Source organism: Mobula birostris, chromosome 20, assembly GCF_030028105.1.
Source record: "Mobula birostris isolate sMobBir1 chromosome 20, sMobBir1.hap1, whole genome shotgun sequence".
In the NCBI taxonomy this organism is placed as follows: Eukaryota; Metazoa; Chordata; class Chondrichthyes; order Myliobatiformes; family Myliobatidae; genus Mobula; species Mobula birostris.
Genome location: NC_092389.1, coordinates 42875045 through 42893230, shown reverse-complemented (window position 1 = coordinate 42893230; position 18186 = coordinate 42875045). Strand labels below are relative to the sequence as shown.

Sequence of the window (18186 nt, the reverse complement as noted above, 5' to 3'; positions counted from 1 at the left end):
TTGGTAGGTGGGAAGCCTTCAAAGGGGAAATTTTGAGAGTGCAGAGTTTGTATGTTTCTGTCAGGATTAAAGGCAAGTTGAATAGGAATAAGGAACCTTGGTTCTCAAGGGATATTGCAACTCTGATAAAGAAGAAGAGGGAGTTTTATGAAATGTATAGGAAACAGGGTAAATCAGGTGCTTGAGGAGTATAAGAAGCGCAAGAAAATAATTAAGAAAGAAATTAGGAGGGCTAAAAGAAGACATGAGGTTGCCTTGGCAGTCAAGGTGAAGGATAATCCAAAGAGCTTCTACAGGTATATTAAGAGCAAAAGGATTGTAAGGGATAAAATTGGTCCTCTTGAAGATCAGAGTGGTCGGCTTTGTGCAGAACCAAAGGAAATGGGGGAGATCTTAAATAGGTTTTTTGCATCTGTATTTACTAAGGAAGCTGGCATGAAATCCATGGAATTGAGGGAATCAAGTAGTGAGACCATGGAAACTGTACAGATTGAAAAGGAGGAGGTGTTTGCTGTCTTGAGGAAAACTAAAGTGGATAAATCCCCGGGACCTGACAGAGTGTTCCCTCGGACCTTGAAGGAGACTAGTGTTGAAATTGCGGGGGCCCTGGCAGAAATATTTAAAATGTCGCTGTCTACGGGTGAAGTGCCGGAGGATTGGAGAGTGGCTCATATTGTTCCGTTGTTTAAAAAAGGATCGAAAAGTAATCCGGGAAATTATAGGCCGGTGAGTTTAACGTCAGTAGTAGGTAAGTTACTGGAGGGAGTACTAAGAGACAGAATCTACAAGCATTTAGATAGACAGGGGCTTATTAGGGAGAGTCAACATGGCTTTGTGCGTGGTAGGTCATGTTTGACCAATCTGTTGGAGTTTTTCGAGGAGGTTACCAGGAAAGTGGATGAAGGGAAGGCAGTGGATATTGTCTACATGGACTTCAGTAAGGCCTTTGACAAGGTCCCGCATGGGAGGTTAGTTAGGAAAATTCAGTTGCTAGGTATACATGGAGAGGTGGTAAATTGGATTAGACATTGGCTCGATGGAAGAAGCCAGAGAGTGGTGGTAGAGAATTGCTTCTCTGAGTGGAGGCCTGTGACTAGTGGTGTGCCACAGGGATCAGTGCTGGGTCCATTGTTATTTGTCATCTATATTAATGATCTGGATGATAATGTGGTAAATTGGATCAGCAAGTTTGCTGATGATACAAAGATTGGAGGTGTAGTAGACAGTGAGGAAGGTTTTCAGAGCCTGCAGAGGATCTTGGACCAGCTGGAAAAATGGGCTGAAAAATGGCAGATGGAGTTTAATACTGACAAGTGTGAGGTATTGCACGTTGGAAGGGCAAACCAACGCAGAACATACAGGGTTAATGGTAAGGCACTGAGGAGTGCAGTGGAACAGAGGGATCTGGGAATACAGATACAAAATTCCCTAAAAGTGTCGTCACAGGTAGATAGGATCGTAAAGAGATCTTTTGGTACATTGGCCTTTATTTTAATCGAAGTATTGAGTATAAGAGCTGGAATGTTATGATGAGGTTGTATAAGGCATTGGTGAGGCCGAATCTGGAGTATTGTGTTCAGTTTTGGTCACCAAATTACAGGAAGGATATAAATAAGGTTGAAAGAGTGCAGAGAAGGTTTACAAGGATGTTGCTGGGACTTGAGAAACTCAGTTACAGAGAAAGGTTGAATAGGTTAGGACCTTATTCCCTGGAGCGTAGAAGAATGAGGGGAGATTTGATAGAGGTATATCAAATTATGATGGGTATAGATAGAGTGAATGCAAGATAGTTTTTTTCCACTGAGGCAAGGGGAGAAAAAAACCAGAGGACATGGGTTGAGGGTGAGGGGGGAAAAGTTTAAAGGGAACATTAGGGGGGGCTTCTTCACACAGAGAGTGGTGGGAGTATGGAATGAGCTGCCAGACAAGGTGGTAAATGCGGGTTCTTTTTTAACATTTAAGAATAAATTGGACAGATACATGGATGGGAGGTGTATGGAGGGATATGGTCCATGTGCAGGTCAGTGGGACTAGGCAGAAAATGGTTCGGCACAGCCAAGAAGGGCCAAAAGGCCTGTTTCTGTGCTGTAGTTTCTATGGTTTCTATCTAGGCCTTTCACTATTCAGTAAGCTTCTAATTTCTGAATTTGCACCCTGTTTAGAAAATAGCCTATGGCTTTACTCCTTCTACCAAAGAGCATGACCATACGCTTAACTCCACTGTATTCCATTCTTTGCAGTCTTCTAATCTGTCTAAGTTCTTCTGCAGACTCCCTGCTTCTGCGACACTACCTCCTCCTACAGCTATCTTTGTATCATCCGCAAACTTGGCTACAAAGCCATCAATTCTACCACAACCTATCTCCCCAGCATCACCTGTCCCCAGTCTTGTTCAAGCTCTGATCCGTGTACTTATTCTCACCAGTCCCATGATCAAACATTTGCTTGGTCTTTCTCCTAGTCTATCTAAACCTGAGTTCACCTAAATCTCTGCTGAATATCCTGGCCCTTTCCTGTTCACCTAACACCCAGCTTCATATCAGGCTCCATCATTGGGTACCACAGTAGTGTGAGGCTTTTACAGTTCAGGCTGTTCCCGAGTTCAGAATTCAATTCCAGCATTGATCTGTAATGAGTCCCTGTACGTCCTCCCTGTGGAATGCATTGGTTTTCCCCGGATTCCTCCCACAGTCCAAAAACATACTGGGTAGGTTAACTGGTCATTGTAAATTGTCCCATGATTAGGTTAGGGTTAGTCAGGTTTGTCGGGGGTCGTCGGGGAGGCGTGGCTCGAAGGGCTGGAAGGGCCTACTCTGTGCTGTGTCGCTAAATTAAAATAAAATATACACAATACGCTATTAACAACTAACATTGAAATTGCCAAGCCACAGAAGGCTATGGACCTAATACGGGTAAATGAAATTAGTATAAATAGGTGCAAGGGCCAGGATGGATGCCGTGGGCCTAAGGGCCTGTTTCAGTTTGAATCTGTGGCTCTATTAAATAGAGAGCCTGAAAAGCTCATGTTTGGAAATAAATGTTTTTTAACAGTTAATAATTTAAAAATCAACATTGCCCTCTGCAGATTTAAAGACCTTCAACCAGTTTGTTATATCCCAAACTCTCCCAATGGATTACAACAAGATTACCAGACTGAGATTTATAGAGAATGCTCCAAGGCTACTTTATTTGAAATCTGCAGGTTCAGAATGGGCGTAAAACGAGCACACCAACAGGACCATGAATAAATCGAACTCTCACAATGAGATCAGTTTTGGTGGGTTCAATCTTTTCGGCAAATTCAAGTTAATGCCCAGTCAAAAATGTGCAATAATACTGGATGACAGATGATCTTCAGTTCTGGCTGCAGTCAGCTAATACCAGACTCTTAATACGATGTGGTCAGCTGGAAATGAAGGGTATAGGATGTGAATGCACACAACATGCTGGAGGAACTCCGGTCAGCCAGCTCTAGCCTGATTGCACAGTTTACCAATTATCTATCTGAAAAGGGTTCAGGAAAAAATTGCAAACTTTTTAGGAGAATTGTCTGTGGTTATCTGAGATAACCCCTGGGAAATTAAGTAGGAAATAAGGCACAAATTGGCAATGGTTTACCACTTTGTTGCTCATTTCCTCGCATTTGTTCTTGAAATAGAGTCACCTTTTCTGCTGGGCCATCCAGTGCTAGCTGAAAGGTGTTCTAAGCTGAACACTTGGTATTAACGACCTATTTCTCTGCCTCAGTGATTGAACACGGCTTATTCCACCTCCAGAAATAGACCACCTACCATCATCTAGCATCAGTGTGATGGTTACCTACAGATATCTTCCCCAATTTAATGCCACGGTGGCTGGATATTGAAATCCTATTTTAGAGAGTATATTAACAAGGAGAAACAAGAGACACACAATACACAAAACACTGGTGGAGCTGAGCAGATTTCTGTGGAGGGAAATGGACAGTTAACATTTTGGGTTGAGACCTTTCAGCTGGACTGGAGACTCCTCAGTCTCAAGAAGTCCAGATGAAGGGTCTTTCACTGATTGTCCATTTCCTTCCATAGATGCTGCCTGACCTACTGAATTCCTCCACCTTTCTGTACATTTATTTTTATATTATTTTATTTTATTTGGAGATACAGTGCAGAACAGGCTCTTGCAGCCCAACAAGATGCACTGCACAGCAACACACCTATTTAACTCTAGCCTAATCACAAGGCAATTTACAATGACCAATTAAGAAAGTACAAACTTCTTACAAATGGTGTCAGAATTGAACTCCAAACTCTAATAGCATCATGCTAACCGCTATGCTTCCATGGTGCCTCAAAATAGAGTTGAACTGTTCACATGTCAATCACAGAAACCTCAGAAATTACATGACAGTGAGCTACGTCACTCAGTCACAGTAGTTTTTGTTTTGCAATGAATGATATTGAAACCATCCTGTTGCGAAGAAAACCCCGTATGTCCATACTTTACAAATCAATTATCCCATGCAAGGCTCCAAGAAACAGCAAACAAAAATATGGCTGATATTTCCATCAATAAAATGTAAAAAGGAACCAGTTCTTTGATTCCTGTTGTTGTTTGGGGAAAAAAAAAGACTACCACTTTCACCTGGTTTGGCCTATTTAGACTTGAGACCCAAGGTAATGTGGCTGGAAAGGCCCAGCAACTGACCAGGCTGAGGGTAAATTGAAAAGACAATAACCACTTACCAGCTTGCACCAGAATGAACTCCTTGGACTCGACACCGACACGGTTACCAGCTGTGCAGTTGTAGGGGCCAAAGTCATTTTCCGAATCAGGAGTGACCTAGAGAAATGCAGAACATGAGCAGTGTACTGACAAATACCAGTGACCTGTTCAATTATCTGTTTCCCTTCCCTGGGAAAAAGGTCATAGCTATCCACCTTGGCTATCCCCCATGATCTTATACACATGGTGGTGACTTTGTAATGTGTGGTTATTTTAGTTACTGTCGCCTTCCTGTCAGCTTGAACCAGTTTGGCCTTCCTCATCTGACTTCTCCCATTAACAAGGCATTTTTGCCCAGAACTGCCGCTCACTGGATGTTTTTTTGTTTTTCACACCATTTTTGTTTGTCTGATGTTTGAACAGCAGCTGAACCTCTTGACCATGTCTGCATGCTTTTATGCATTGAGTTGCAGCCACATGATTGATTGATTAAATATTCCCATTAATCAGCAGGTGTACCTAATAAAGTCACACTGAGTGTACACCTCTAAAAGACATTTCCACACAAGGTCAGTTTTCTTTGAGTCTCTCAGTATTCTAAAATCAATCATCATAGTCTTGAACAGACTGAGACTCCACAGCCCTGAGGAGAGAACTCTGAAGTTTCACACCCTTTCTAAAATCTCTCAACTCTAATTGAAATGATAACCCCTTAATACAGAGACCAGGTTCCTCAGTTCTAACCTTGTCAGCCTCATGAAAACCAAGCCTGATGAAAGGAAAGCATTATCAGAGATCTGTGCCATCCAGGCCATGTCCTCTTCTCGCTGATGCCAGGAGCAGCAGAACCCACACCACCAGGTTCAGGAACCGTTATTTCCCCTCAACCATCAAGCTCTTGAACAGAGAGGATAACTTTACTCAAATTCACTTGCCCCATCACTGAACTGTTCCCACAACCCACGGGCTCACTTTCAAGTATTTTTCATCTCGTTCTTGAAATTTATTAATCTCGAAACATAGAAAACCTACAGCACAATACAGGCCCTTCAGCCCATAAAGCTGTGCCAAACATGTCCTTACCTTAGAAATTACTTAGGGTTACCTATAGCCCTCTATTTTTCTAAGCTCCATGTATCCAGCCAGGAGCCTCTTAGAAAACCCTATCGTTTCCGCCTCCACCACTGTCGCCGGCAGCCCATTCCGCGCACTCACCACTTTCTGTGTAAAAAACTTATCCCTGACATCTCCTTTGTACCTACTTCCAAGCACCTTAAAACTCTGCCCTCTCGTGTTCGCCATTTCAGCCCTGGGAAAAAACCTCTGACTATCCACATGATCAATGCCTCCCATCATCCTATACACCTCCATCAGGTCACCTCTCATCCACAATGTTTATTTATTTTTCTTATTAGTTTTATTCTTTGTATTTACTGTGAATGTCCACAAGAAAATGAATAGTGATATATATGTACTTTGATAATAAATTTACTTTGGACTGTGAAATCAGAGCAGCACAGTAATGCAGCGGCTTGTGTAACACTTTACAGCGCAAATGACCTAGGTTCAATTCCCGCTGCTATCAGTAAAGACTTCATACTATCTTCCTGTGACCGGGTAGGAGTTGAGAAAAAGGACCGCAAAGGTAGTAATCTCGGGATTACAGCCTGTGCCACGCGACAGTGAGAGTAGGAATGCGATGAGGTGGAGGATAAATGCGTGGCTGAGGGATTGGAGCAGGGGGCAGGGATTCAAGTTTTTGGATCATTGGGACCTCTTTTGGCGCAGGCGTGACCTGTACAAAAAGGACGGGTTACACTTGAATCCTAGGGGGACCAATATCCTGGCAGGGAGATTAGCGAGGGCTACTGAGGTGACTTTAAACTAGAATGGTTGGGGGGTGGGAATCAAATTAAAGAGGCTAGGCATGAGGAGGTTAGTTCACAACAGGGGGATGGGAACCAGTGCAGAGAGACAGGGGGGTGTAAAGTGAGGGTAGAAGCAAAAAGTACTAAGGAGAAGAGTAAAAGTGGCAGGCCGACAAATCCAGGGCAAGCATTAAAAAGGGCCACTTTTCAACATAATTGTATAAGGGCTAAGAGAGTTGTAAAAGAGCGCCTGAAGGCTTTGTGTGTCAATACAAGGAGCATTCGTAATAAGGTGGATGAATTGAAAGTGCAGATTGTTATTAATGATTATGATATAGTTGGGATCACAGAGACATGGCTCCAGGGTGACCAAGGATGGGAGCTCAACATTCAGGGATATTCAATATTCAGGAGGGATAGACATGAAGGGAGGGGAGGTGGGGTGGCGTTGCTGGTTAAAGAAGAGACTAACGCAATAGAAAGGAAGGACATAAGCCGGGAAGATGTGGAATCGATATGGGTAGAGCTGCGTAACACTAAGGGGCAGAAGACGCTGGTGGGAGTTGTGTACAGGCCACCTAACAGTAGTAGTGAGGTCGGAGATGGTATTAAACAGGAAATTAGAAATGTGTGCAATAAAGGAACAGCAGTTATAATGGGTGACTTCAATCTACATGTAGATTGGGTGAACCAAATTGGTAAAGGTGCTGAGGAAGAGGATTTCTTGGAATGTATGCGGGATGGTTTTTTGAACCAACATGTCGAGGAACCAACCAGAGAGCAGGCTATTCTGGACTGGGTTTTGAGCAATGAGGAAGGGTTAATTAGCAATCTTGTCGTGAGAGGCCCTTTGGGTAAGAGTGACCATAATATGGTGGAATTCTTCATTAAGATGGAGAGTGACAAAGTTAATTCAGAAACAAAGGTTCTGAACTTAAAGAGGGGTAACTTTGAAGGTATGAGACGTGAATTAGCTAAGATAGACTGGCAAATGACACTTAAAGGATTGACGGTGGATATGCAATGGCAAGCATTTAAAGGTTGCATGGATGAACTACAACAATTGTTCATCCCAGTTTGGCAAAAGAATAAATCAAGGAAGGTAGTGCACCCGTGGCTGACAAGAGAAATTAGGGATAGTATCAATTCCAAAGAAGCAGCATACAAATTAGCCAGAGAAAGTGGCTCACCTGAGGACTGGGAGAAATTCAGAGTTCAGCAGAGGAGGACAAAGGGCTTAATTAGGAAGGGGAAAAAAGATTATGAGAGAAAACTGGCAGGGAACATAAAAACTGACTGTAAAAGCTTTTATAGGTATGTAAAAAGGAAAAGACTGGTAAAGACAAATGTAGGTCCCCTACAGACAGAAACAGGTGAATTGATTATGGGGAGCAAGGACATGGCAGACCAATTGAATAATTACTTTGGTTCTGTCTTCACTAAGGAGGACATAAATAATCTTCCAGAAATAGTAGGGGACAGAGGGTCCAGTGAGATGGAGGAACTGAGCGAAATACTTGTTAGTAGGGAAGTGGTGTTAGGTAAATTGAAGGGATTGAAGGCAGATGAATCCCCAGGGCCAGATGGTCTGCATCCTAGAGTGCTTAAGGAAGTAGCCCAAGAAATAGTGGATGCATTAGTGATAATTTTTCAAAACTCGTTAGATTCTGGACTAGTTCCTGAGGATTGGAGGGTGGCTAATGTAACCCCACTTTTTAAAAAAGGAGGGAGAGAGAAACCGGGGAATTATAGACCGGTTAGCCTAACGTCGGTGGTAGGGAAACTGCTGGAGTCAGTTATCAAAGATGTGATAACAGCACATTTGGAAAGCAGTGAAATCATCGGACAAAGTCAACATGGATTTGTGAAGGGAAAATCATGTGACGAATCTCATTGAATTTTTTGAGGATGTAACTAGTAGAGTGGATAGGGGGGAACCAGTGGATGTGGTATATTTGGATTTTCAAAAGGCTTTTGACAAGGTCCCACACAGGAGATTAGTGTGCAAACTTAAAGCACATGGTATTGGGGGTAAGGTATTGATGTGGATGGAGAATTGGTTAGCAGACAGGAAGCAAAGAGTGGGAATAAACAGGACCTTTTCAGAATGGCAGGCAGTGATTAGTGGGGTACCGCAAGGCTCAGTGCTGGGACCCCAGTTGTTTACAATATATATTAATGACTTGGATGAGGGAATTAAATGCAGCATCTCCAAGTTTGCGGATGACACGAAGCTGGGTGGCAGTGTTAGCTGTGAGGAGGATGCTAAGAGGACGCAGGGTGACTTGGATAGGTTGGGTGAGTGGGCAAATTCATGGCAGATGCAATTTAATGTGGATAAATGTGAAGTTATCCACTTTAGTAGCAAAAATAGGAAAACAGATTATTATCTGAATGGTGGCCGATTAGGAAAAGGGGAGGTGCAATGAAACCTGGGTGTCATTATACACCAGTCATTGAAAGTGGGCATGCAGGTACAGCAGGCGGTGAAAAAGACAAAAGGTATGCTGGCATTTATAGCGAGAGGTTTTGAGTACAGGAGCAGGGAGGTACTACTGCAGTTGTACAAGGCCTTGGTGAGACCACACCTGGAGTATTGTGTGCAGTTTTGGTCCCCTAATCTGAGGAAAGACATCCTTGCCATAGAGGGAGTACAAAGAAGGTTCACCAGATTGATTCCTGGGATGGCAAGACTTTCATATGAAGAAAGACTGGATGAACTGGGCTTGTACTCGTTGGAACTTAGAAGATTGAGGGGGGATCTGATTGAAACGTATAAAATCCTAAAGGGATTGGACAGGCTAGATGCAGGAAGATTGTTCCCGATGTTGGGGAAGTCCAGAACAAGGGGTCACAGTTTGAGGATAAAGGGGAAGCCTTTTAGGACCGAGATTAGGAAAAACTTCTTCACACAGAGAGTGGTGAATCTGTGGAATTCTCTGCCACAGGAAACAGTTGAGGCCAGTTCATTGGCTATACTTAAGAGGGAGTTAGATATGGCCCTTGTGGCTAAAGGGATCGGGGGTATGGAGGGAAGGCTGGTGCAGGGTTCTGAGTTGGATGATCAGCCATGATCATAATAAATGGCGGTGCAGGCTCGAAGGGCCGAATGGCCTACTCCTGCATCTATTTTCTATGTTTCTATGTTTCCTCTGGGTGCTCCAGATTCCTCCCACATTCGAAAATGACCTGGTTAGGGTTAGTGAGTTGTGCGCATGCTTTGTTGGTGCTGGAAGCGTGGCGACACTTTTGGAATGCCCCCCAGTCCAGCTCATCTTTGCACTGTGGTGATTGTTGCAAAGGATACAATTCATTGTATGTTTCAATGTACATGTGACAAATAAAGCTAATCTTTATCTTTATAAACATGCTAAAAAGCAACTATCAATGAGAGTGACCATGGAGCTAACAGATACCCATTGGTTTCCTGGTGTTCTTTGGTTCCTTATGTTGTTTTGGAAAAAAGCTTGCTAGTTTCACCTGGTTTGGCCAATTCGGACTTCAGAACCAAGGTGATGTGGTTGACTTCAGATTAGCCTCTGAAACAGCCCAGCAACTGACCAGGCTGAGGGTAATCAGATGGACAATAATCACTGGCATCGCTGGTGAATGAATCAATTCTAAAAAATCTTTACTTAGAAATGTAGCACGGTAACAGGGCCATTTTGGCCCAATGAGCCTGTCTGTCCAATTGCACCCATGTGACCAATTAACCTTAAATGCAAGAAATTCTGCAGATGCTGGAAATCCAGAGCAACATGCAGAAAATGCTGGAGGAACTCAGCAGGTTTAGCAGTATCTTTGGAAATGCATTAACCGTCAGTATCTTGGGTTGAGACCCTTCTTCAAAACTGGAGAGGAATGGGGAAGATGCCAGAATAAAAAGGTGAGGAGAGAGGAAGGAGGATAGTTGGAAGGGCATAGGTGAAACCGGGTGGGTGGGAAAGGTAAAAGGCTGGAGAGGAAGGAATCCAATAGGAGAGGAGAGTGAACCATAGGAGAAGGGGAAGGAGGAGAGGACCCAGGGGCAGATGATAGGCAGGTAAGAAGCTAGAGTGGGGAATCGAAGGGGGGGGGGGGATTTTTTTTTTACCGGAAGGAGAAATCAATGTTCATCCCATCAGGCTGGAGGCTACCCAAATGGAATATAAGGTGTTGCTCCTCTAACCTGAGGGTGGCCACATTGTGACACAAGAGGAGGCCGTGGATCGAGACATCGGAATGGGAATGGGAATCAAAATTAAAATGTTGGGCCACCGGGAAGAATGAGAATCATAATATGAGCAATTAACCTACTGACCTGCTCACCTTTGGAATATAAGAGGAAATCAGAGCACCTGTTAAAAACCCACATGGTTATGGGGAGAGCATACAGACTCCTTACAAACAGCATGAGGAAATAAACCTGGGTCGCTGGAGCTGTAAACCGCTACCGTGCCACCCAAAGAATGCATCTTCTGGGACGATGTATCCTTCAGCGGGAGATCATCTTTCTCAATGAGGACAAGACAACCTTGAGAATGAGTTTATATGAATTTTGTAATCAAGTCTTCATTTCCATCCCTTACCTGAAGATAGCTGGTGGACTGTGTGCTGAAGATCTTTATGGTGCTGTAGTTGGAGCTCGGTAACTGCTGTCCATCTCGAAACCAGGTTACCTGAGCATGAGGGTGGGCAAGGACCTTGCAGGTGATATTTACAGGGTTCCCCTCCCATGTGTAGACAGTAACAGTGCCCTGCAGCTTAGGTGCATCTGAGAGGGAGAAAGTAAAAAAACTGTAAAGGTCTTTGTCAGAAATAAACCTGTTTTAATCAATGTTGCTAATGTAGAAGGAGAGAGGGAGGGCCTGATGATAGCACAATGTGTATCATGGATTACACCCTTAGATCACTCACCACCAGGTTTAGGAATAGTTATTTTCCTTCAACCATCAGGCCCCTCAACCAGCGTGGATAAATTTACTCACCATTAACACTAAACTGATTCCACAAACCTATGGACTCATGTTCAAGGAGTCTACAACCCATGTTCTCAATATTATTTATTTACTCATTGTTATTCGTTTTGTATATTGCACTGTTTGTCTTCTTTTGCACATAGGTCGCTTGTCTGTCTTTGTTTATGTGTAGTTTTCATTGATTCAATGTTTCAATGGTTCAATGTAATGTCAGAGAATATACACAGTATACAGTCTGAAAACCTTACTCTTCAGAGACATCCTCAAAACAGAAAAAAAAAATGAATGACAGAAATCATTCGAACCCCAAAGCATTTTCTGTCATTCATTCTTTTTTTTTTGGGGGGGAGGTTTCCATTGTATTTTACTATATCTACTGTGAATGCCCACAAGAAAATCAATCTCAGGTTGTTTCCTACAGTGAGGGAGTCTAAGCCCAGAGGATACACCCTCAGAATAGAGGGACAGCCATTTAAAAAGGAGATGAGGAGGGATTTCTTTAGCCAGAGTGTGGTGAATCTGTGCAATTTGTTGCCACAGGCAGCTGTGGAGGCTAAGTCACTGGATATAGTGAAGACGGAGGCTGACAGATTCACAATAGGACAGGGCATGAAGGGATATGGGGAGAAAGCAGGAGATTGGGTCTGAGAGGGAAATGGATCAGCCATGATGAAATGGCGGAGCATAGTCAATGGGCCAAATGGTCTAACTCTGCCCCTATATCTTATGGTGACATATATGTACTTCGATAATAAATTTGAACTTTGCACTTTGAACATTGTCTATTATTAAAATATTCTAAAACCCACAAAGCACAGTAGAGCAGGAGATATCAGTTTAAGAACAAAACCAGACTAGACATAAGGCAGTTCATTTCTCTTGCATTTCACTTTGCCAGATGGTGTATGATTCTTAAAAGCCATATGAGTTTTATTATGTCATTATATGGCAAGTATTATCTTAAGGTATTCAACAACAGGACAAACAGGCACCCCATAAAATTCTTGAGCTGTGGACAACACAAGACATAAAAATTTTGAAAGTGCACACCACCAGCTTAAGGACAGCTTCTATCGTGCTGTTAAAGGGCTGTTGTACAGTTCCTAGTCGATGAAATGGACTCTTGACCTCACAATGTACCTTGTTTATGGCCTTATTGTCCGCCTGCAGTGCACTTTCTCTGTCACCTGCAACATTTTATTCTGCATTGTAAAAGCCCTGGTTTCAGGGGGAAAAATGAAAGGTGTAAAGGGAACATGAGGGGGAACACCTTCACTCAGAGGGTGGTGAGAGTGTAGAATGAGCTGCCAGAGGAAGTGCTGGATGCAGGTTCAATTGGAACAATTAAGAACAATTTCAATGTGCATGGATGGGAGGGGAATGGAGGGCTATGGTCCAGGTGCACATCAAAGGGACAAGGTAGAATAATAGATCAGCATGAGTTAGATGGTCTGAAGGGCTTGTTTCTGTGCTATAGTGTTCTATGACTCTATTCTGTTATTAATTTTTTGTACTACCTTAACATATTGATGTGATGAAATTATCTATATGAGTGGCATGCAAAAACAATTTTTTTTCACTGCAGCACGCATAATATGCTGGAGGAACTCAGCAGGTCAGGCAGCATCCATGGAGGGGAAGAAACAGTCAATGCTTCACTGTACCTCTATATACATGTGACAATAATGAACTGATTTACCCAACACTACCAGCATCTGAAGAGACCATGGACTTAAATATTGACACAATGCCATTTCCTCTTGGATGCTGTGTGGCCTTCTGAATGATTCCAACTTTAATGTTTTATAGATAATGGACTGAACTTGTTGATATTGTATCTGAACACTATCATTTACACAGTCATATACTGATAATTTATTCAACTTATAGCTAACTACACCAATAAACAAACATGTTAATGGCATATTTGGATATTAGGATCACAATCAGGTTTAATATCACTAGCATCTGTCGTGAGATTTGTTCTGTGGCAGCAGAACAATGCAATACATAATACCAAAAATTACAGCAAAGAATACACACACACACATATATATATATATATATATATACTAGTTAAATGAAATAAGTAGTGAGGTAGTGTTCATGGGTTCATTGTTCATTCAGAAATTGATGGCAGAGGGGAAGAAGCAGTTCCTGAATCATTGGGTGTGTACCTTCAGGCTCCTGTACCTCCTCCTGAAACAATCATTAATCCCCAATCCATGAGATCATCTCTGTAAAACTTAACATTCCTGCTGCATACTGATGTCAAAAAGTAAACAAGTAAAACTATTGATGGGAAACATGGAAAGATTAATAGAATTCCTTAGTTGCAGTTTATAATGTGGATCGACCAGTCTGTCAGAGTCATGCCATGTAATTTCTATTCATTAATCTCAGCCCACTATGCCACACCAGACGAGAAGGCAGAACATAGAACAGTACCGCACAATGGAGGCCCTTCAGTCCATGATGTTATGCTGACCTTTGAACCTACTCTCAGTTCAATCTAATCTTCTTTTCTCCGTAGCTCTCTATTTTTCTATCAACCATGTGCCTAACTTAACAGTTTAAGAATATTTAAACAGTTTTGAAGACAGCATTATAAGGAGGATGCAATTGCACTGGAGAAGGTATGACAAAGATTTGGGAAGGAAATTATTGCCAGGAATTAAGAATTGATTTGCAAGGAAGGACATAGAGACATAGAAAATAGGTGCAGGAGTAGGCCATTCGACCCTTCGAGCCTGCACTGCCATTCAGTATGATCATGGTTGATCATCCAACTCAGAACCCTGTACCAGCCTTCCCTCCATACCCCCTGATCCCTTTAGCCACAAGGGCCATATCTAACTCCCTCTTAAATATAGCCAATGAACTGGCCTCAACTGTTTCCTGTGGCAGAGAATACCACAGATTCACCACTCTCTGTGTGAAGAAGTTTTTCCTAATCTCGGTCCTAAAAGGCTTCCCCTCTATCCTCAAACTGTGACCCCTCATTCTGGACTTCCCCAACATCGGGAACAATCTTCCTGCATCTAGCCTGTCCAATCCTTTTAGGATTTTATACGTTTCAGTAAGATCCCCCCTCAATCTTCTAAATTCCAACGAATATAAGCCTAGTCGATCCAGTCTTTCTTCATATGAAAGTCCTGCCATCCCAGGAATCAATCTGGTGAACCTCCTTTGTACTCCCTCTATGGCAAGGATGTCTTTCCTCAGATTAAGGGACCAAAACTGCATACAATACTCCAGGTGTGGTCTCACCAAGGCCTCGTACAACTGCAGTATGTATTGAATAGGCTGGAGATTGAGTGGTGATTAAGTTATGAGACTGAATGAATGGATTTAGACATGTCACTCTTAGCAGACTGAGTCAAAATAAAAAGGATTAGAAGAAACATGGATACCCATGCAATAATCATGCTCATAGTTACTGACTCAAAGTACGGAAGAAGCCAAAATCTTCACTGGATTTTAAAACTGCATGTGTACTGGGTTATGGGAACTGAACGCAAGAGAATAGAATTACATTGGATAGCTCTTTGGTTGTTTAGGTGGAATGGAATCTTTTGGTTCCAACAAATTGGATGTAAATCTCTCTACATCTATTTCCCATGAAAATAAATAGCGAAAGACTAACAAAGGTCCATTTTAAAACTTTTTCTCATTGGTTATTATAAAAGCTTTTCTTGTTTGTTCCCTTGTACCATCAATTTTCAGGCCATTCCAATCAGGCACTTTTAATAATATTATTTTGTTTGTGACTGTATGTGCGATCGTAACTATATGTGTTGTGTGTGACTCTATTTAGTGTGCTTTACACCTTGGCCCCTCTGGAATGCTATTTCGTTTAGCTGTATACATGTGTATACTTGAATGACAATTAAACTGGAACTTGTTAAGCTGGGTTTTAATTATTTCTCCCTTTTGATTGTTAATGCAAATAAAATTCATAGATTCATGGATATTTAAGTCCACTAATAATTAAAAGATGTGAATAAAATGCTTTAATGAGGTAAATCCCATCCAAGTACTCACGGGCTTGTATTGTGATGTGCTTCTGAATGAAATTTAATTAAAACTTACTGAGATTAGTCCATAAATAATTTACGCTATCAGTGATACACTGCATTGATCAGATTGGAGTTCAAACCATATTTTAAGAACAAGGTCATTTTGAAGTATGATAATTAAGTTTGAAAACATTTCAGATTAATTTGGTCAGACTGCCCCAATCTGTGAGAGGGAAATATTAATGTGAGAACAAGTTATATAAACTGGAATACAGTCAGATAAAATGGAGCTATACATGTGGCGGAGATAATTTTGATTTGTCATGTTGTGCATCCAGCTCTGAAACTTGATGAAAGACTGTGGTTCCCCTTAATCATTCCAACTGGATTGGTTTTATACTGGTACATTCCAACAACTACTTTCTGAATGTCATGATAGTCTTCCTTCAACGGAATTACTTTCCAAAACACTTGATTTTTGCCAAGGTTCTGTAAGCCCTTCACGATCCTACTTTGCCAAAGTTTATTGTTGGCACATTCAATAATCAGATGATCCAAGAGTGTTCATTTTATTAATTGCATCCAAATTTCGAAATGCAACTTCAAAATTCAAGATTCAAGATCGTTCAATGTGTTTCCAGTACACACATGTAAAAAAGAATGAAATAATTGTTAATCTGGATCAAAAGCAGCACAAAAACACAATAAGATAAAGAATGCAATAAATAAAAAGAAACATAATTAATTCGAATTCGTAAGATAGCTTATGTCCACAGATTAATTGTATGTCCATAAAGTAATGCTAGGTACAGGAGTGTCTGTACATAAGGTAACTCTGACAGGAAATGATAAAGTAGTGGCGGTTGGGGATGTCGAGGGGTAGGTTAGTGGGTGAAGGTGTTGATCAGCCTTACTGCTTGAGGGAAGTAATAGTTTTTGAGTCTGGTGGTTCTGGCGTGGATGCTACATAGCTTCCTCCCTGGTGGGAGAGGGACAAACAGTTCATGGGCAGTGTGGATGGGATCATTCATGATGATACTGGCCCTTTTACAGCATCTTTCAGGATATATGTCTTTGATGGTGCGTAGGTTGGTGCTGGTGATGCGTTGGGCAATTTTGCTACCCATTGTAGAGCCCTCTGGCCTGCCACAGTGCAGTTCCAATACCATGCAGTGATGCAGCTTGTTAGGATGCTATCCACTGCACCTCTGTAGAATGATGTGAGCATTCATTGTCCAGCTCCCTTTAGCCTCCTCAGAAAGTAGAGGTGTTGGTGAGCTTTCCTGCTCAAGTATAATGTGTTCTGGAACTATGAGAATAACATGATATTCTTTCTTCAAAAGAATTACAATCTTAAAAAAACACTTAGGTTGGGCTAGGTTTGTATTGAAGAATGCAAGTTAAGCTGGTGTAGTGTCAGGAAAGACCTGACACATCCTGAGCCACTGGGAATCCGAAGATACTGTCCAAAGTTTGTGCACAACCACTAATGTAGGTGGCACTGCCAGCTGGAGGAGCTTGAACTCTGAGTTTTGGAGTTCAGCATCTACTTGGGAAATTCAGAAGTTCAACTCAGAAAAGTGTGAAGGGATTCCCTTTGGAAGGTCAAATTTGAAGGCAGGGTACAAGGTTAATGGCAGGATGCTTAGCAGTATGGAGGGACAGAGTTATCATGGGGTCCACATCCAAAGATCTCTCAAAGTTGCTGCGCAGGTTGATAAGGTTGCTAAGAAGGGATGTGGTGTGTTGGCTTTCATAAATTGGGGAATTAAAGTTAAGGGGCACAAGGTGATATTTGTTGCAGCTCTATAAAACCCTGGCTAGACCACACCCAGAATAGTGTGTTCAGTTTGGTCACCTCATTACACGAAGAATGTGGAAGAATGTGGTCAACTGTTGCCTGGATTGGAAAACATATGTTGACAGGATAGGTTGAGCGAGCTAGAGCTTTTCTCCTTGGAGCGAAGGAGGATGAGAGGTGACCTTATAGAGGTGTACAAGATGATAAGGAGCAGAGATCAAGTTGTTGACTGGAGACTTTTTCTCTGGGCAGAAACGGCTAATACAAGAGGGCATAATTTTAAGGTGATTGGAGAAAAATATAGTGGGGATATCAGAGGTAAGTAAGTTATTTTTTTATACAGAGGGTGGTAGGAGTGCTGGTAGGGATGATGGTAGAGGTAAATAAATTAGGGATAATTAAGAGTCTCTCAGATAGGCACATGGATGAAAGAAGAATAGGAGGCTATATGGGAGGGAGGGATTAGACTGATTTTAGAATAGGTTAAAAAGTCAGCACATCATCATGGGCTGAAGGGCCTGTACTGTGCTATGGTCTCGGTTAACTAATGTTAATGTGGTTCATCCATATAACAGTTTCTCTCCATCTTCAGACCCGATGAGACGGCATCCAATTGGTCACAACTTTTAGATAAGCAGACCTCAGGACTAAGCTCATGAGTTCATGCCAGTCCTCAGTTCTCTCAATTCACATTCGCTCCAACATATTTACAAGCAGAAGACCTTAAGACATAGCAACAGAATTAGGCCATTCAGCCCATCAAATCCACTCCACCATTCCATCATGGTGATCCCTCCACCTATCTTAGTATCATCTGCAAACATTGTCACAAAGCC

At 42.1% G+C, this 18186-nt stretch overlaps 1 protein-coding gene across 7 annotated transcripts in view; it reads right to left on the bottom strand.

The window, feature by feature from the left end:
- Positions 1 to 18186, bottom strand: part of LOC140185152 (neural cell adhesion molecule 1-like) — a 722060-nt gene that overhangs the window by 164331 nt on the left and 539543 nt on the right. For all 7 annotated transcript variants that reach the window (XM_072238532.1, XM_072238533.1, XM_072238530.1 and 4 more), the window contains 2 exons: positions 11141 to 11325; positions 4725 to 4821 (listed from right to left, as the gene is read on the bottom strand). In XM_072238532.1, coding sequence (XP_072094633.1) covers positions 4725 to 4821; positions 11141 to 11325 — 282 coding nt within the window. The remainder of the gene's footprint in view (positions 1 to 4724; positions 4822 to 11140; positions 11326 to 18186) is intronic.